The sequence below is a fragment of the Lampris incognitus genome, chromosome 18, assembly GCF_029633865.1.
Source record: "Lampris incognitus isolate fLamInc1 chromosome 18, fLamInc1.hap2, whole genome shotgun sequence".
Lineage (NCBI taxonomy): Eukaryota > Metazoa > Chordata > Actinopteri > Lampriformes > Lampridae > Lampris > Lampris incognitus.
Genome location: NC_079228.1, coordinates 7,326,746 through 7,346,456, shown reverse-complemented (window position 1 = coordinate 7,346,456; position 19,711 = coordinate 7,326,746). Strand labels below are relative to the sequence as shown.

Below are 19,711 nucleotides of genomic sequence, written 5' to 3'. Positions count from 1 at the left end.
GGTTGCTTTCTCAGCTTGTTTTGTGTCATTATCTATCTGCAGTGTGAAGCGCTGTCCTCTCAGTGTTGTGACATTTGGCTAAACCTGAGCAAATGGTATATCCTTATAAACATCACAATCCACCCTGTTGCTTCTGTCAGTAGTCACATCATCAATAAACACCACTGACCAAGTTCCACTGGCAACCATACATGCCCCTTCCATAACACTACCTCCACCATGTCTGACAGATGATGTGGTATGCTGAGAATCATGAGCTGTTCCTTTTGTTCTCCACACTTTTCCTCTTCCCGTCCTTCTGGTACAAGTTAATCATTGCTTCATCTCTCCAAAGAACCTTGTTCCAGAACTGGGTAGGTTTTTAGATGTTTTTAAACACAGTCTAATCTGGCCTTCCTGTTCTTAAGTGACACCAGTGGTTTTCACCTTGTCGTAAACCCTCTGTATTTATTTTCATGCAGGCGTCTCTTGATTGTAGACTTGGACAATGACACCTCTCCCTCTCAAGAGTGTTTGTGACTTCATTAGATGTTGTGAATGTGTTTGTCTTCACTAGGGAAAGAATTCTGCCATCATCCACTGTAGATGTTGTAGCGAATTCGGGGGACAACGCAACCACAGGAACTGCCGCGGCCGGGAAGCGAACCCGCACCGCCCGCACCGCAGGAGGCATCGCTAACCGCTGGACTAAAGGGTCAGACCCGCCAGGCAGCGGCCGGCGGGTCTTCTTATCCATGCACGTTACAATGTGCTCCGTGGTCTTCCAGGCCTTTTGGTGTTGCTGAGCTTGCCAGTGCATTCTTTCCTTTTAAGAATGTACCGAAATGTTGATTTGGCCCCTCCTGAAGTGTCTACTATCCACCTGATAGATTTCCTTTGCTTTTTCAGCCTAACGATGGCCTCCGTCACTTGTATTGATACCTGTGTGGACTTCATGTTCTGATGAACAGCTACCAAATGCAAATGTAGATACTGGGAAGGAACTCCAGACCTTTTATCTGCTTAATTTGTCATGGACTAACGATGGAAAAGCTCTTACTTGCCCATGAAACCACTTGTTAGTCAAGTGTCCAATTACTTTTGATCCTCTGAAAATGGGGTGACTGTATATAAAACTGGCTGTAATTCCTGAACGGTTAATGCAATATTTTTGTCCAACCCCTTAAATTAAAGCTGGAAGTCCACACTTCAATCACATATTAGTTACTTCATTTCAAATCCAATGTGGTGGTGTACAGGGGCAAAATGACAAATATTGTGTCACTGTCCAAATACTTACGGACCTAACTGTATGTAGAGCTACAGAGCTGTCAAGAGAGAACAGCAAAACACTACAAGGACAGATAGTAGAGGACATGCATGCCCGGAAACAGACAGCCATGTAAAGCAGAGAAAACCAGATCTGCTGTAAGTTGTGTGGTAAAACACAGGAGAGAAGCAAAAACAAATGCACAGCTTTTGGGGAAAAAAAGTGTAGGAAGTGTGGGAAAGAAAATCAGCTTGCTTTACAATGCAAATCAAGAGCAGAGAACAGCAGGAAATATAAGCCAGTGCATGTTGTCTCGGGGCAGGACAGTGACACATACGAGGACATTATGACCATAACAGAGGAGACTTTAAACCAATGGAGTCCCAGTAAAGGCCAACAGCTCTATGCAGGAATGTTGGTGGGCAAGAAACTAGTTAACCTCCAGATAGACTGGGGTGCTACCTGCAGTGTGATTCCAGTACATCTCCTAGACACAGACACACAGCTGGAGCACACAGAGAAAGTGCTTGTGATGTATAATAAAACCAGGCTTAGTCCACTGGGTAAATGTAAGATCAAGGTCAGAAACCCCAGAAACAATACATTGTACAGACTGGAGTTTCAAGTGGTGGACCAGAAAGGCAGAATCCCTTTACTGGGCAGGAAGGCCAGCGAAGCCATGAAGTTAATAAAGGTACAGTGCGACAGCATGGTGGAGAAAGAACCGAGTCATGTAACATGTGAGGAGAGATGTGGCAGACACATGACGAAGGAGACAATCAAAACAGAGTTCGGAGACGTGGTCACTGGGCAGAGTGAACACCCCGTAATCCTTGAGACCTCAAAAAGATATATGTATTAAAAAGGTGGAGCTCTGTGACGGCTATAGAGTAAGGCTGTCACGTTACGTCCACACTTATGAGGATGGACCGACGGACGGAGTTGTGGACGTAACCTGATATGTCCAACTTGAAACGTTTCACCCGTGTGCTGGGAGGTGCAGGTGAAAGGCTGTGGACAGTTGTGTGCACGTGGTTGACATTTATCCATGGTGAATCTTGCAGGCGTCGCCAAACATATACCATTGTCAATAGCACGCGCCAACAAACAGGAAACTGGTATGACCGCTGCAGTACAAACCGGAAGTCGTTGGACTACAGTTATGCACAGATTCGATTGTGTCTGTAGGTATTCGAACCGGTGATCCCCGTGTGGCAACGGAATAGACCGCCACACTACCCGGATGCCCAAAAAAAACAAAAACTTTTATCCAGTGGTTCTCAATCACATGACCTGGCTAGCCACGTGGTTTCATTCCCACTCAACAGCGCTACACCTGCTGACGTCACTAATGAACACGCCTACAAGCAGAGGGAAGGCAAGGTGATCAGTGGAATCAGCTGGTTCCCGTTGGGTCCTTATGAAAACCCACAGACACACGGCACATGTTCGAGTGCCAACTGCCTTCGAGAGGGAGCCTTTTGTACCCAAACTGCTAATGTCTACACAGTCCTGCTTTTGAACAGAGGAAGAAAAAAAGTCGTCATCACGAGGTATGCTCCGCGACACTGCAAAGACTCGATCTGCCTAACGACCGTTTCACAAGTAAGCACTTATGCCAATGAAACTTCTTTTTTAATACAAATTGATGCTTGATTCAACAGGGTGGAGAAATGCCTAGCTTGCTTTTTAAAAATGGGTAAACCTATCACAGCTGTGGCAGGTTCAGAGATTTCAATGTTGTGGTGACCCACATCTATATAACTAGAGACATTCGCCGAAGAGATAATGCACTTCCGCTTCCGGTACAGAGTTCAGTGTCGTTGTCGAATGTATGACATGCAAAGTTGGAGCTAGTAAACTACCTCGACTGCGTCTACTCTCACGTCTCCTGTCTCGTTGTTTTCTAACTCCACAATGTATACTATAATGAAGTGGTGGATTGTGCATTTGAGATTTGTTATCCAGTGTTTACTCTTACATATGCTATAGCACTTTCAAATCACACACAGACAACCTCATCAGCTCTGTGGCCTGCAGTGTCGTTTCGCATCCAATAAACACATCATATTCTTTCAACTACAGCAAGTTACGTCTTGCATAATCACTACCAATGTATCAGCCACTACTTGCAGCTCCTAGATGTTTATGTAGGCTGCATGGCCAGTTGGATGACTTGGCACCTAATCAAAGTATGACGCAATCATGGTATTGTGGAGGATCAAAGAAAGGAGACCACTTCTCCTTTTGACCACACAGCCATGGGGTCCTTTATTTCCCAAACACAAACTTCAAGTCAACCCATTTTTATCATCAAAACCATGCCCTCAAGTCTACCCACAATCCCCCCCCCCCTGCTAACCCCTGAACCCAGTGTCTTAAAGGGACCGTCTCTTCCACATGGTGAATATCTATCCTGCAAGTAGGTCACTACACCCCCCTCCCCCCACCAGAATTCACCATGACAACATGACAAAAAAATCAACGCGGCAGATGACAAATAATGTGGCCAGAACGGCTCCTCTTGAATGGTGTAGGGGCAGGGTGGCATCCACACCGAGGGGCTTGGCCAGTTGAACTGGCCTGTCCAGGTGAGCTGGCTTGAGGCGGGCCACCAAAACGCCCTCCAGCTTACCGCCCACGTCCACCACAAAGTTCTTGGACATGGGAGAGTCCGTCGTAGGGGGGCCGCAGAGGGGTACGGTGGGCGTCATGCTGGATGAAGATGTACCCGGCCGACTGCAGGTCCTTGGGGACATAAGAATGAGGGAGGCCGTGCCGCGAAGTTGGGGTTGGAGTGAAAACACGGGCGCCATCCTGGAATATAGCCCGTTGGCCGGCCGCAGACCAGGGTGCCGCGCCGTCTGGGAAAAATTCCCCTGGGACCCGCAGTGGCTGGCCATAAACCAGCTCGGCCAACGAGGGCTGGAGGTCTTCCATAGGGGCGGTCCGCAGGCCAAGCATGACCCAAGGTCGACCCAGCTGCTGTCTGTGAGGTTGGCTCGAAGAGCGGCCTTCGTCGAACGATGAAATGGCTCACATAAACCGTTGCCTTGTGGGTTGTACGCCATGGTGTGGTGGAGCCTAATCCCTAGGTTTTCAGCGACTGCAGTCCAGAGCTCGGATGTGAACTGCGGGCCCCGCTCAGAAGTGAGGTCAGATGGCGTGCCAAACCGGGCTACCCAGGACCTGATGAATGCCCGGGCCACCTCAGCAGACGTGGATGACAACGGAATAACCTCCGGCCACCTGGTGGTCCTGTCCACTATGGTGAGGAGGTGAGTGAAACCACGGGAGGAGGGAAGGGATCCCACTAGGTCCACACTGACATGGTCGACATGCCTCCCGGGCACCAAAAAGAGCACCAGGGTTGCCTTGGCGTGGCGGTGAACCTTGGAGCGCTGACACGCCACGCAGGTGCCTGCCCAGTCCTTGACGTCCTTCCTGAGGCCATGCCACATGAACTTGGCCCCCACCAACTTTGTTGACCCCTTTCATGCCTGGGTGTGAAAGGCCATGGATGGCGTCGAAACCCGCCACCGCCAGCCAGTGGGCACCATGGCCAGGGCTGACCCCTGGAGATGTCACGGATAAGTGTGACTCCGGCTTTGTCAAACACAATAAACTTCAACTGCAGCCCGGTCAGCGGTCCAGTAGGCCTGCACTTCCGTGTCAGCAGCCTAGTCTGCAGCCAAGGCAGCATAGTCGAGTCCCAAGTCGACAACCCCCACCACCGCCCGGGAGAGGCAGCTGGCGATGAAGTTGTCCTTGCCGGTAACATGCCGGATGCCCGTGGTGAACTCCGAGATGTAAGAGAGCTCGTGCTGCTGGTGCCCAGGCCACTGCTCGGTGGCTTTGGCCATGGCGAACGTCAGCGGCTTGTGGTCCACAAACACAGAGAACCGGTGGCCTTCCAGCAGGAACCAGAAGTGACGGATGGCGAGAAATGGGCCAAGAAGCTCCCAATCAAATGTGCTGTAATTCCTCTCACTGCTGTGCAGCTGGCTGCTGAAAAAAGCGAGCGGCTGCCAGACTCTAACCACCCACTGCTCATACACTGCCCCCACGACATAATCTGAGGCGTCCTGGTGAGTGCTACTGGGGCAGTTGGTGATGGGTGCGCCAACAAGGCGGCGTCAACCAGCACAGCCTTAGCATCCTCAAATGCCTGGTTTCTCTCTTCCGACCAGACCACCGGGCCGTTGGGGGGGCCTTACCCTTCAGAGCCTCATACAGGGGGCGCATGAGATGAGCCACCTGGGGAATGAACCGGTTGTAAAAGTTCACCATGCCCAGGAACTCCTGCAGGGACTTCACCGTTTTCGGGCGTGGGAATGTGGTGATGGCGTCCACCTTGTCGGGGAGGGGGTTGCTCCTTCCTTTGTAACACGGTGCCTAAGGATGTCAATGGCTGGCAGGCCCAACTGACACTTTGCCGGGTTGATGATGAGCCCATGCTGTCTGAGCCGCTCGAACAGCTGCCAGAGGGGGACCAGGTGCTCTGCCGCAGATGTACTGGCCACAAGAATGTCATCCAGGTAAACAAACAGGAATGGCATATCCCGCAGCAAAGAGTCCATGAGCTGCTGAAAGGTCTGCGCAGCCCCCTTGAGCCCAAACGGCATCCTCACGAACTCGAACAGGCCGAATGACATGATTACTGCCATCTTCGGCACATTCTGTGGGCGGATCGGCACCTGGTGGTATCCGTGCACGAGGTCCACCTTGGAGAAGATGACCGCCCTTGCCAAGTGCACAGAGAAGTCCCGGATGTGCGGGACGGGGTAGCAGTCTAGCTTCGTGGCGTTGTTGAGGCGGCAGTAATCACCACATGGGCACCAGCCGTCGTTAGCCTTCATGACCATATGCAGGGGGGAGGCCCATGGACTGTTGGAACGGCACACGATGCCGAGGCGCTCCATGTTGGCAAACACCTCCCTGGCGATGGTGAGCTTGGCAGGGTCGAAGAGACGTGCATAGACTAGGAGGGGGCAGTGGTGGTGATGTAGTGTTCCACTCCGTGCTTGGTGACTACTAATGAGAAGATGGGTGTCGTGAGGTCCTGAAACTCAGCAAGCACACACTGAAATTCATCCCCAATGGCAATCATGTTGGACAAGCCGATGGGACCTGCCTCCCCCAGCGTACATGGGTAGAAGAAGAAGGAGACGGCGTCAATAAAGCAGTGGTTTTTAACGTCCACCAACAGTCCATAAGCGCGCAAGAAATCCGCACCCAGGAGGGCAATGGACACCTTTGCCATTACAAAGTTCCAGCCAAACCGCCGACCTCCACATACCTCGTGCCGTAGGTACGGACGGGGGTACGTTGGTAGCATCCATGGGGGGGGGGGGCCGAATCCGCCGGCCATCAAGTCCACTGCTGTCACAGGCAGAATGCTCCGCTGCGCGCCCGAATCAACTAGCAACCACTGGCTGGAGATGGTGTCCTGAATAAACAGCAGCCTGCTTTCCTGGCCAATGCTCAGGTCTACTGGCTTTTCCCACCCCGCTGAAAGCGCATGGTGCATGGCATTGCTTGGCCCATCTCTTTGATGCGAAGGAGCAGCGGCTCTACTCCAATCTCCCTCCGGATGTCCGAGCTCTTCACCCTATCTCTAAGGCTGAGCCCAGACACCCTACGGAGGAAACACATTTCAGCCGCTTGTATCCGTGATCTCACCCTTTCGGTCACTACCCAAAGCTCATGACCATAGGTGAGAATTGGAACGAAGATTGTCTGGTAAATTGAGAGCTTTGCCTTCCGGCTCAGCTCCCTCTTCACCACAACGGTCCGGTACAACGTCCACATAACTGCTGATGCTGCACCGATTCGTCTGTCAATCTCCCGCTCCATCCTACGCTCACTCGTGAACAAGACCCCGAGATACTTGAACTCCTTCACTTGGGGCAGCAACTCATCCCCAACCCGGAGGGAGCAATCCACCGTTTTCTGGTAGAGAACCATGGCCTCAGACGTGGAGGTGCTGGCTCTCATCCCGGCCATTTCACACTCAGCTGCAAACCACCCCAGTGCATGCCGGAGGTCGCGTTCTGATGAAGCCAACAAAACCACATCATCTGCGAAGAGCAGAGATGCAATTCTGAGGTTCCCAATACGGACACACTCCTCACCTTGGCTGCACCTTAAGATCTTGTCCATGAATATCACAAACAGAATCGGAGACAAGGGACAATCTTAGCGGAGTCCGACATCCACCGTTTGACTTTGTGCCAAGAATGCGGACACAGCTCTCACTTTGGTTATACAAGGACCGGATGGCTTGTAACAACTGCCCCGGTACCCCATACTCCCGCAGTACCCCCACAGAGTGCCCTGGGGTACACGGTCGTAAGCCTTCTCCAAGTCCACAAAACACATGTAGACTGGCTGGTCAAACTCCCCTGCCCCCCTCAGCATTTCCACAAGGGTAAAGATTTGGCCCGTTGTTCCACGGCCAGGATGGAATCCGCATTGCTCCTCCTGGATCTGAGGTTCGACAATCGGTCGGAGCCTCCTTTCGAGCAGCCTAGAGTAGACTTTCCTAGGGAGGCTGAGCAATGTGATGCCCCGATAATTGGAGCACACCCTCCGGTCCCCTTTTTTGAATATGGGAACCACCACCCCAGTCTGCCACTCCACAGGTACTGTCCCCGACCTCCACGCAACACTGAAGAGGCGTGTCAACGAAGACAGCCCAACAATGTCCAGAGCCTTCAGCATCTCAGCGTGAATCTCATCCACACCCGGTGCCTTGCCACTGAGGAGCTTTTTAACTACCTCAGAGACCTCAACCAGGGATATGGGTGGGGCTTCCCCTGAGTCTTCAGACTCTACCTCCTCCACTGAGGATGTGTTAGTCGGGTTCAGGAGCTCCTCAAAGTTTTCTTTCCACTGCTCAATGACATCCCCGGTCCGAGTCAACAGTTCCCCTCCCCGGCTGAACACAGCCTGAGTCAAGCCCTGCTTCCCCTTCCTGAGTCCCCAGATGGTTTGCCAGAACTTCCTTGAGGCCAACCGAAAGTCCTCCTCCATAGCCTCGCCAAACTCCTCCCACATCCGAGTTTTTGCTTTCACGACCGCCAAAGCGGCAGCCCTTCTGGCCTACTGGTACCTGTCTGCTGCTTCAGGAGACCCCTGGGCCAACCAAGTCTGAAAGGCCTCCTTCTTCAGCCGGACGGCTTCCCTCATCACTGGTGTCCACCAGCGGGTTCTTGGGTTGCCGCCTCGACAGGCACCGATGACCTTTTGACCACAGCTCCTGCCTGCCTCATCTACAATAGAGGCTTTGAACATGGCCCACTCAGAATCCATGTCCCCAGCCTCCCTTGGGATACACAAGAACCCCTTCCAGAGGTGGGAGTTGAAGACCTCATGGACAGGGGTCTCTGCCAGATTTTCCCAGTTCACCCTCACTACACGTTTGGGTTTGCCAGGTCTGTCCGGCAGCCTTCCCCGCCATCTGACCCAACTCGCCACCAGGTGGTGATCAGTTGACAGCTCTGCTCCCCTCTTCACCTGCGTGTCCAAAACATACGGCCGCAGATCTGATGATACGACCACAAAGTCTATCATCAATCTTCGGCCTAAGATGTTCTGGTACCAGGTACACTTATGAACTACTTAATGTTCGAACATGGTGTTTGTTATTGCCAATCCATGACTCACTCAGAAGTCCAATAACAAGGCACCGCTCGGGTTCAGATCGAGGAGGCCATTCCTCCCAATCACGCCCTTCCAGGTTTCTCCATCATTGCCCACGTGAGTGGTGAAGTCCCCCAGCAGAACTATAGAGTCCTGAGGCGGAGCCCTATCCAGGACACCACCCAGAGACTCCAAGAAGGTCGGATACTCTGAGCTGTTATTCGGTGCATAAGCACACACAACAGTCAGAGCCTTTGCCCCAGCGACTTGCAGTTGTATAGAGGCAACCCTCTCATTCCCCGGGGAGAACTCCAACACGGCGGCGCTCAACCGGGGACTTGTGAGTATCCCCACCCCCGCTCGGCGCCTGTCACCTTGGCCAACTCCGGAAAAGTAATGAGTCCAGCCCCTCTCCAGGTGTTTGGTACCAGAGCCCATGCTATGTGTGGAGGTGAGCCCAGCTATATCTAGTTGGTACCGCTCCACCTCCTGCACCAGCTCAGGCTCCTTTCCTGCCAGAGAGGTGACATTCCACGTCCCGAGGACCAATCTGCGATACTGGAAGTCGGCACGCCCCGGTCCCCACCTTTGCCTGCTGCCCGGCCTGCATTGCACCCTGCCCCAATGCTCATCCCCGCGTCACCCCGTGGACCCACCACAATCTCAATCTGTTATTGAGATTAATTCAATATTCAATTGTTTTAATGTAAGATACAACTACAGGCAAAGCAATTTATTGCTGCATTAAATGATTTGTTTCACAGTAAATTTTTGACTTCATCTTTTTGCACTGTTCAAAATGCCAATCCACAACCTTTCTTTTGATTTTTGCACATTCGTAGTGGAAATGGTTCTTGCAGTTGGCACAGGCGGTCATGTTTCCGAACTCTGGCCTTTCACGGTGGGAGCAGGCTGTAGGTGCTTGTATGTTTGGGTCCATGCTGCGGGTTAAGAGCGCAGGCAAAACACTTTGTTTGTAGAACTGTTCAGCAATAGGCAGGACTATTTGCAGCATTTCTTCACCTCTGGCTAAGTGAGTGATAATTACATCCTGCTCTGTCCAAACCACCAAGTCGCAGTACTGGGCGTCGCATACAAACACGTGAAGCTGAACTTGGTGGTAGCATTCATGGTTCTTCTTGAGGTGTAGTGATTTGTCTAAGCAAAACTGTGTGTCTTCACTGCTTCCTGTCAGACCATCGTGGTATTTGTATGGGCACAGTTCCTCTCCCACAGCAGGTACGGTTTGCCATTCCATCTGGTGTCGGTGTCGGTGTCCCTGCAGTCCAGGCTAGTGAGCACAGCTGCCTTAGGTCCCAGTAGTTTCAGTTTCTTTATGAATTCATCCCTCAGCTCCGAATACATGATAAAATAGATGTTAGATAGCGCATGAATATAACCGTGTGGGATGCAGTGTGGTACAATCGGGTGAAGTGGTAAATACACAGGTGGGTTAACTGTCGAGTGCAGAGTTTCCCCACCTTGTTTCCCCTCATTTATTAACACAGCCGATCAGAAAATAAGTGGGTAAACACTCAGCCTCGTTTAAAGACGGTGGGTAAAATGAGTTTAGCTGGGTTTACCCTCCACTGCACCCCTGGGTGCAACGTGTGTGATAGTAATATCTTTACATGAAGCAAATTCATTTTTCAATATAATATAAAATATATTACCTTTGACATTGGCCTTTCTGGCTGGTTGCAGTCGGGTGTCTGTCCTCTTTGGCTCTCTGATTCAGATTTCATCGGTCTGGCTGGCTTCACCTCTCTTTTGGATGTGAGGAGCCACTTGTTTGTCTCTGAGATACAAGACTTCTCTGTCTTTCCATATCTGACCCGCAGCTCAACTTTGAGCATAAGTCCAGCAAGAAAATAGTATAGAGCTTAATTCCTGGCAATCTAATGTATTACACACACAATAGAACACCATTTAAACCATTATGTGCATTATATACGTATATATATATTCAGACAACTTTATTTATCCCAGAAGGGCAATTCAGTTTTTATAATCTACCCAGACCACATACAAACTCACAGACAAGTGGCAGTCGTCATTGTGCCAGAGACATCAGACAGATCAGTACACTGGGCAAGAGATGCACACTGTCCCCCTCCTGTGGCCCTGCATGCACTCACACGAGGACCAGGCGAAGGGCAAAAAAAGTGTTATATACACTCAACTCCTGCTTTTTGTTATTATGTGGAGCACTTTTTTTGTCTTGCCAGATTGGTTTTGGAGCAGTGAGAGCAGACAGCACAGCGTATTGTTTAATAAACAGGTGAACTGAACATTTTTTGCCCGCCTGTCAGTTTTACTGACCGGTGTACAGATCGCTGAGATGGCACTGACCTGGAAGGAAGTTGGTTCAGTGTAAACAAATCACTTCTATGTAGTAAACTACTTTTGCCATGTTGCTGTAGCTTAGCTTGCTACATGTCTCCAGGGGTACTTCATGTTTCTGGGGGTACCTCATGTCTCGGGGTACCTCATGTCTCGGGGTACTTCATGTCTCTGGGGGTACTACATGTCTCCAGGGGTACTTCATGTCTCTGGGTGTACTACATGTCTCTGGGGGTACCTCATGTCTCTGGGGGTACCTCATGTCTCTGGGGGTACTACATGTCTCTGGGGGTACTACAGGTCTCTGGGAGTACTACAGGTCTCTGGGGGTACTTCATGTCTCCGGGGGTACTACATGTCTCCAGGGGTACTTCATGTCTCTGGGGGTACCTCATTTCTCTGGGGGTACCTCATGTCTCTGGGGGTACCTCATGTCTCTGGGGGACTACATGTCTCTGGGGGTACTTCAGTGTAGTAGAACTTCATTTGATGTAAAGTAAGACATGTGAGCTCTCTACACTTTACCACTGGAAGCACCACTGCCCCCACAGTGTCCTGAAGGAATGGGAACGATCTGTATGTAAACCAGGTTTACATATGGGAGGGTACCCAGACAGCATCCGGATGTGGGCCACTTCAGGCAATGATGCGGCACTGCTGGTCTTCTTCTGGCCCTGACAAAACGGATGTGAGCCTGAAGTGGCCCACATGTATAACAGCAAATATGGCCCAAATAGGCCAAATCACATGTGGGCCTTTTTTGGCGAAGACGCGTTGCTCTGGGCAACATGTGGTCTGGATGTGACCCTGAAGTGGCCCGTGTGGTAAATGGTGAATATGGCCCAAATATCACAAAACAAATATGGGCCACCTTTGGCAAATATATGGCACATGCGGCACTGCTATGGCTTGGTTCTGGCCCAGATCTGGCAAACAGGAGCGGACCGCCCAAGTGCCATCATTCCATGTGGTCTGTGGGCCGGATGAAAGTGTTGGTGTGGGACGGGTCCGGACCACAGCAAGTTTACCATCTGAGAAGGTCACAGTTTACTATGATCAATTGATATCTTTGTGTGTGTGTGTGTGTGTGTGTGTGTGTGTGTGTGTGTGTGTGTGTGTGTGTGTGTGTTCTGGCCATGACTTTTTTTTTTTTTAAGTCAAATTCTTGTTTTTCTATTTTATATAATTCTGTGTTACCTCACAGCAAGAAGGTCCTGGGTTCGAGCCCCGGGGTGGTCAAACCTTAGGGGTCGTCCCGGGTCGTCCTCTGTGTGGAGTTTGCATGTTCTCCCCGTGTCTGTGTGGGTTTCCTCCGGGGGCTCCGGTTTCCTCCCACAGGCCAAACACATGTAGGTCAGGTGGATTGGCCGTACTAAGTTGTCCCCTAGGTGTGTGTGTGTGTGTGTGTGTGTGTGTGTGTGTGTGTGTGTGTGTGTGTGTGTGTGTGTGTGTGTGTGTGTGTGTGTGTGTGTCGGCCCTGTGATGGCCTGGCAGCCTGTCCAAGGTGTCTCCCCGCCTGCTGCTGAATGACTGCTGGGACAGGCTCCAGCATCCCTGCGACCCTGAGAGCAGGATAAGTGGTGGGGATAATGGATGGATGGATGGATAATGGATGGATGGATGGATGGATAATGGATGGATGGATGATGGATGGATGGATGATGGATGGATGGATGGATGGATGGATGGATAATGGATGGATGGATGATGGATGGATGGATGGATGGATGGATGGATGGATAATTCTGTTTCCTGTTTCAGGTGTGGTTCAAGAGGAACGTGACGCACCATGTCTTGTGTGCTCTTTGCCGTTGGACTGGCGACAGGATTTCTGTCTCTCAGACTCCTCTTCCTCTCCGGCCTGCTGACGGAGCAGCCAGGAGTCCCTCTGCAGTTCGTCAGCAGTCAGGATGGACAAGGTCTCGGGCATAACCACACAGGTAGGCTCCCCTTTCCCTGTTACCACTGCAGCTTCCTAGAAGAGTTGTGTTTCTGTTTTGGTCCCCCCCCCTTTTTTTCTCCCCAATTGTACTTGGCCAATCACCCCACTCTTCCGAGCCGTCCCGGTCGCTGCTCCACCCCCTCTGCTGATGCGGGGAGGGCTGCAGACTACCACATGCCTCCTCCCATACATGTGGAGTCACCAGCCGCTTCTTTTCACCTGACAGTGAGGAGTTTCACCAGGGGGACGTAGCACGTGGGAGGGTCACGCTATTCTCCCCAGTTCCCCCTCCCCTCTGACCAGGCGCCCCGACCGTCCAGAGGAGGCGCTAGTGCAGCGACCAGGACACATACCCACATCCGGCTTCCCACCCGCAGACACGGCCAGTTGTCTGTAGGGACGCCCGACCAAGCCGGAGGTAACACGGGGATTCGAACCGGCGATCCCCGTGTTGGTAGGCAACGGAGTAGACCGCCACGCCACCCGGACGCCCCCTATTTTTTGTTTTGCAAATCACTGCACATCATTAGACTTCCCGCCTGTATTAGTGCACGCATATTAAGTTGGTCATGGACATTTAAAATGTGCATATCTGGTTTTCCTCTGATGGATTGTGAGGACCTTGCTACATCATGGCACAGGCTCTGCAATACCTAAAGCGACCGCTAGATTCAAGACTTAAAGAGGCTGACATTCTGTCATCCTGCGTTTAAACAGCGAGTCTTTAATTCAGTCTGAAGGACCATGCCTCCCTGACTTCTGGCGGGAAACCGGCACAGAGACGTTCGGATGTCCGCAGCTTTACCTCGGGCAGGGCGGTCATCGACTTTTTACCTCCTATCGATATATTTTCAAACAAGGTAGACGATGAGACGATACCGTTTATATGGATATCGTTTGATGTTGCGTTAAAATATGTAACCCGTTTCTTAACACCAGAACGACCGGGGTTTCACTCCTACCTAGAACGACCATAGGCGGTCAAAATGACGGCTGGTTTTCAAACTCAATACCCAATGGAGATATTAATGCATGACATGTTGCAGTGTATTCTGGCGGGCAGCCCGGGTACCGCCACAGCCGGGACGCGAACCTGTGTCTCCCGCACCACAGGCGACAACGTTAACCGGTCGACTAAAGGGTCCGGCCTGTTAGCCAAGGGCCACCGAGCCTATTCACCCGTGATCGTTACAGTATGTTAGTGTGTCTGTTATTAAACTAACTGACACCAAAATTAACATTTTAACAACTTTAACACTATTTTTAAATAATTGAAACTTAATGGAGACATGGTCAAACTTGAATAGCAAAACTGAAAAAGTGAAAATATTGCCTGAAAGACAAACAGAAAAGACAAGAACTAAAATTAAATATCGAAACGGTCCCAAACAACGACCGGGACTTAAAAACTGCTAGAACGACCGTGGGCGGTCATTTTGACCGCCGCGGTTTTTAAACTCTATATTGTGTCAGGATAAGCACCCAGCTGAGATATTAATGCGTTACATATGTTAGTGTGTCTGTTGTGAAACTAACTGACACCAAAATTAACATTTTAACAACTTTAACACTATTTTTCAGCCAATTTAAAATGGCCGCTGTCCAACGCCTGTAAACACTGCAGCGCCTCGGTGGTAGTCATGGTGCGTCTGTACCCAGACATGTTGGACATCATCACACATCCAGTTTAGACTATTTCTCTCCGCTGGAGGGCGCTAGTGTGTTTCTAGGACACAGCAACGAACTTCACGAAGGAAATGACGTCACCAACACACGTCATAAATACTCACGACGCGCACGATCACGCGCGTCATGTGGTCGTTGTAGGTAGATCTTATAACTTTTTTTGTGCGATTGATCTAAAAGTCATTTTAAATGCAATTTTAGGAGAATTCGGGGAGCGGCAGGTCTGTTTTTTTTTCCCCCCACAAAGTTAATAAACTTTGAAAATCGCAGTTTGCATTCTCAGAGATGGGCCTATTTTTATTTAATGTAGGCTATTTATTTTAGATAACTTTTCATTTACATGTTGATGTATACTGCAGCTGTATATTTTAAAACAGGGGAGGAAGCCCTGTCTTTGCATTTTATTTTGATCTGCTGATCTGTTTTAGTAAAGGTGCTCGTGACATTACAACTGAACATTTAGCCTACGTTGTAGAAAATACTGAGATATGTATTGTGCATTGCCATTCAGCCTAAAAATACCCAGAGATAATTTTTGGTCCATATTGCCCAGCCCTAGTTTTAACCATTCTTATGTTTATTGAAACTGCAAAACATGCCTTGAATTCTTTCTGGCAGTGAAATGGGGCTTTAAAAACTAAAACTTGAATTAATGAAACTTTCAGAAATGTTTACTAGTTTGTGTTCATGAATGATTCCAGATGAGAACAGGAGCGTGGCAGCTGATCTCTCCGAGACGATACGAATCTTGTGCTGGATCATGACGGAGCCCAAGAACTTGGCGTCCAGGGCCAAGCACATTAAGCACACGTGGGCCAAGCGCTGCAACAGAGTGCTGTACATGAGCTCTGTGGAGACCGATTTCCCCACCGTGGGACTGAATGTGACCGAGGGGAGGAGTCAGCTATATTGGAAGACTATCAGGGCCTTTCAGTACATCCACCAGAACCACCTGGGCAATGCCGACTGGTTCCTGAAAGCCGACGATGACACGTTTGTTGTTGTTGAGAATCTCCGCCTGGCCTTGTCTAGGTATGATCCAGAGAAGCCTTTGTATCTCGGGAGGCGGTTTACCCCGTTTATCCGACAAGGCTACATGAGCGGCGGGGCAGGTTATGTTCTCAGTAAAGAAGCGCTGCGAAGATTTATAAGGGGATTCGAAAGTCAGGAATGCAACCACTACTCCGACATTGAAGACATGGCTTTGGGTAAATGCATGGAGACCATGAAAGTGGAGCCGGCAGACTCGCGGGACTCGAAAGGGAGACAAACGTTCCATCCCTACCCTCCAGACCATTACCTGATCAGGCAGCCCCCGAGACCACGGCCTTGGTACTTGTTATACGAGTATTACAGCCCAAGAGAGGTGAGCCCAGCACATCTTATCAGCTTAGACGTGTGTCGGCACCACACACTGCTCACACCTTAGATGTGTTTGTGGAAAGTGCTTGGGTTGAGACACTTGCCAGGATCCATGTTTCTCCTAGCTTCTGGGGGATTCAGTGTTGATTCTAAATAGTGCTCTATATTGACCACTGTCATTGTTAGTTTCTTTCTCTCTCTCTCTCCCAAGGGTCCGGAATGCTGCTCAGATTTTGCCGTATCATTTCACTACATTCATGCTGTTGAAATGTACACTTTGGAGTACTTAACTTATCACCTGCGACCGTACGGCTACAAGTACAGATACACTGCTGATAAACGAACGGGAATCAATGAAACAGTTGGGACCATGTAACATGCCAGTGTCTCCTGCACACATTTCTGCCTCTTTCCAATGCAAGTGAGTAAAAAGTGGACTAATATGCTGTTTTTGGTCAATTCCTTTTTTTCGGGAGGAGGAGGGGGATCCCCCCCCCCGCTTCCCCAATTGTATCCGGCTAATTACCCCACTCTTCTGAGCCGTCCTGCTCACTGCTCCACCCCCTCTGCTGATCCAGGGAGGGCTGCAGACTACCACATGCCTCCTCCCATACATGTGGAGTCACCAGCCGCTTCTTTTCACCTGACAGTGAGGAGTTTCACCAGGGGGACGTAGCGCGTGGGAGGATCACGCTATACCTCCCAGTCCCCGGCGCCCCGACCGAGCAGAGGAGGCGCTAGTCCAGCGACCAGTACACATACCCACATCCGGCTTCCCACCTACAGACACGGCCAATTGTGTCTGTAGGGACGCCCGACCAAGCCGGAGGCAACACGGGGATTCGAACCACCGATCCCCGTGTTGGTAGAAAACGGAATAGACCGCTACTCTACCCAGACACCAAGTTTCTGGTCACTTCTATAAGCTGTCATATCACCGGTGCACACAGGAGAATCATAAAGAACTCACCATACTATCGTTTTGCTACTCCGGATCATCAGAGCACAGTGACGACACCTTTTCACTCCATTACATGCGGCATTTTCTCAGGAAAACGGTGAATATGATGTTGGAATGGGCAAAATCTCAGGGCTCCCCTACAAATTATTTATTGAAGTAAGTTTATTTTACTGATAAAAAGTCCACGTTTGAAAGTCTATTCCAGTGCCTTTTGCAGTGTTAAAACAATATATTTCATACTTGAACTGAAATAACTAAGCTTTTAAAAATAATATCAGATTACATTCAGGTAAAGCAACTAAAGTAACTGGAACATATAAACAACGTAGGAGAACATACGAGTTAACAATAAAACAATCATCTGTTTAGTTCAGTGTTGTGTAAATTATTAGTGTCCTTAAAGTCACTGTGGGGGAAAAACGTTTGCATCCTGAACAAGAAATTAAAAAAAATAAAAATCACTGAAAATCCACTGAGAATAAGACCCGTTTACACTTGGTTTCAAAATGCGTTCTGGGGGAGCGGCTCACAAGTGGACAGCGAGACACACCGTTTACACCTGTGTCTGTCATGCGTCTCCAAATGAGTCTTGCTGACCACTTGTGATCAGATTTCATTACTCCGAAGAAGAAGATTTCCTGTTACGTCCTAGTCGGGGACACATCAGGACACATCAGCGTTTACACTACAAAAGATATGTGGTCAAGTGTGTCCCACACCACCTCGGCAAGTGGTTTGAGTAACCGGTTCACAAAACGTTTTGGTGGTCGTTTACACTTGTATTTAGCGCTGTCCACTTGTGATCCGATCGCAAAAAATGCATTTTAAAACCAAGTGTAAACGGGGTCTATGAACCATGGAAAACGATATGCAAGAAAAAAGGACATTATTCCTGGGATTCAGTGCTGGCGTGGGATATTTAAAACCTGGGCGTGAATAGGGTGCTTTGGACAGGGTGGGACTCCATGTTACAAATCTTATAGGGATAGTGGAGTAGGAGTCTATTAGCTTCCCAGTGTCTCTCCATGGAGTGTGACAGTAGCAGTGCTGCCGTTTGCCTGAGCTTTGGTCAAGTAGAAAACAAATACACACATCCTCCGTGCATCCATTCTGCTCCATAGTGACAACTTACAGGGAATGTGCTAGCGTCGCACACGCTCCTTTAAAACGATGTCTGTTACGTTTGGACACAAGCATTCCGGCAATTGATTTCGGTGTCAAAGTTATTTGCATTGCCTTGACAATCTCCGTACCAGAACTGGGCACATGCGTTGGCTTCTGGGTCATAATACCACTTCACCACGTACTGCCGACAGGGGCCAGGGTCCAGGGGCTGACGACACCCAAATTCTGAAATGAGAAAAGGACGAAGTAATATGCTTTATAGTATTTCAAAAGCATGTCTATATGTAATGGCCACGGATGAATAGACTCGCTACCCCTTTGGCAAACGGGTCGGACCCTTTAGTCGACTGGTTAACGCAGTCGCCTGTGGTGCGGGAGACCCGGGTTCGCGTCCCGGATGCAGCAGTTCCCCAGCTGCCCCTCGAATTCCATAGGGAAATTACACTCTGCATTTAACCCGTCCTAGCTGTATAGCAAGGAGCAGTGGGGAGCCTCCGTGCAGCACCCGGGGACCAACTCCAGTTGGTCTCGCCATGCCTCGGTCAGGGGCACAGACAGGAGTATTAACCCTAACATGCACGTCTTTTTGATGGTGGGGGAAACCGGAGCACCCGGAGAAAACCCACTGCAGACACGGGGAGAACATGCAAACTCCACACAGGACGACCTGGGATGACCTCCAAGGTTGGACAACCCCAGGGTTTGAACCCAGGGCCTACTTACTGTGAGGCAACAGCGCTAACTACTGCGCCACTGTGCCGCCAAGCGTTGTCTAGAGTCTAGACAAAGACCAGAATGCAGGCAATGGATTAGGGACATGTCAAAACCTTTTCCCCCCCTCTAATGACATGCTTTATCTTGAAAAACACATCAGATCACTTGCCTACATGTAAACAGTTGATGTGGAGTGGAACATTCATAAAGAATGTTGAATCATACAAACACAGCTTATTTCCGTGAATATTCATCCATTACTTTAAAACGCCAAAGGTCGGCGGTGTTTATGTACCTGGAACAAAGATCTGTGGCGGGGGAGGAGAGGGTGGTGGTGGCGTGTATGGAGCCTGCCTGGTTTCCGGCGTGTACAGCCAGTTAGTTGGGGTATGAGGCACCAGCATAGAGATCCCTGGGGGGTGCTGCATGCCCCTCCTGTCGGGGGAGGCGACCACAACATCTGGTAGCTCGTTCAAGGGCTCTTCAAAGTACAGCAGGGTTTTACTCGGGTCAATTAGGTTATCATCCAGGTCACCTAACTTTGGCACTTGTGGGGGCGAAGCGGTCACTGCCTCCACTGGTATTTCAAGCTGGAGACAGAGCAGGAAATTAAAAACACTAATTTTTCCAGGGGATAGGTCACTGGCATGTTCGGTTATAGATCACCAAGAACATTGTGCAGTTT

At 50.0% G+C, this 19,711-nt stretch overlaps 2 protein-coding genes across 3 annotated transcripts in view; one reads left to right on the top strand and one right to left on the bottom strand.

The window, feature by feature from the left end:
* Nucleotides 1–2,632: 2,632 nt before the first annotated feature.
* c1galt1a (core 1 synthase, glycoprotein-N-acetylgalactosamine 3-beta-galactosyltransferase 1a) lies at nucleotides 2,633–16,694 on the top strand. Of its 2 annotated transcripts, none has more exons than XM_056298794.1 (4): nucleotides 2,633–2,802; nucleotides 12,998–13,176; nucleotides 15,566–16,230; nucleotides 16,438–16,694. In XM_056298794.1, exons 2-4 carry the CDS (start codon nucleotides 13,026–13,028, stop codon nucleotides 16,600–16,602), a joined length of 981 nt encoding a protein of 326 aa, XP_056154769.1. In that variant the 5' UTR covers nucleotides 2,633–2,802; nucleotides 12,998–13,025; the 3' UTR covers nucleotides 16,603–16,694. The 2 variants fall into 2 exon arrangements, with proteins under 2 accessions (XP_056154769.1, XP_056154770.1); XM_056298795.1 differs by lacking the exon at nucleotides 2,633–2,802 and adding an exon at nucleotides 2,804–2,854.
* A 1,670-nt stretch (nucleotides 16,695–18,364) lies between these two features.
* The window catches only part of col28a1a (collagen, type XXVIII, alpha 1a), a 41,156-nt gene continuing 39,809 nt past the window's right edge, over nucleotides 18,365–19,711 (bottom strand). Inside the window, exons 33-34 of the mRNA XM_056298918.1 lie at nucleotides 19,322–19,616; nucleotides 18,365–18,537 (exon numbers count right to left, since the gene is read on the bottom strand). Of these exons, the coding sequence (XP_056154893.1) occupies nucleotides 18,365–18,537; nucleotides 19,322–19,616 (468 nt within the window). The remainder of the gene's footprint in view (nucleotides 18,538–19,321; nucleotides 19,617–19,711) is intronic.

Excerpts from the sequence above, each read along its gene's own strand:
- c1galt1a (XM_056298794.1), top strand. The coding sequence starts at position 13,026 with ATGTCTTGTGTGCTCTTTGCCGTTGGACTGGCGACAGGATTTCTGTCT. Across the intron at positions 13,177-15,565 it reads TCTCGGGCATAACCACACAG|ATGAGAACAGGAGCGTGGCA; the intron begins GTAGGCTCCCCT and ends GAATGATTCCAG. Across the intron at positions 16,231-16,437 it reads AGTATTACAGCCCAAGAGAG|GGTCCGGAATGCTGCTCAGA; the intron begins GTGAGCCCAGCA and ends CTCTCTCCCAAG.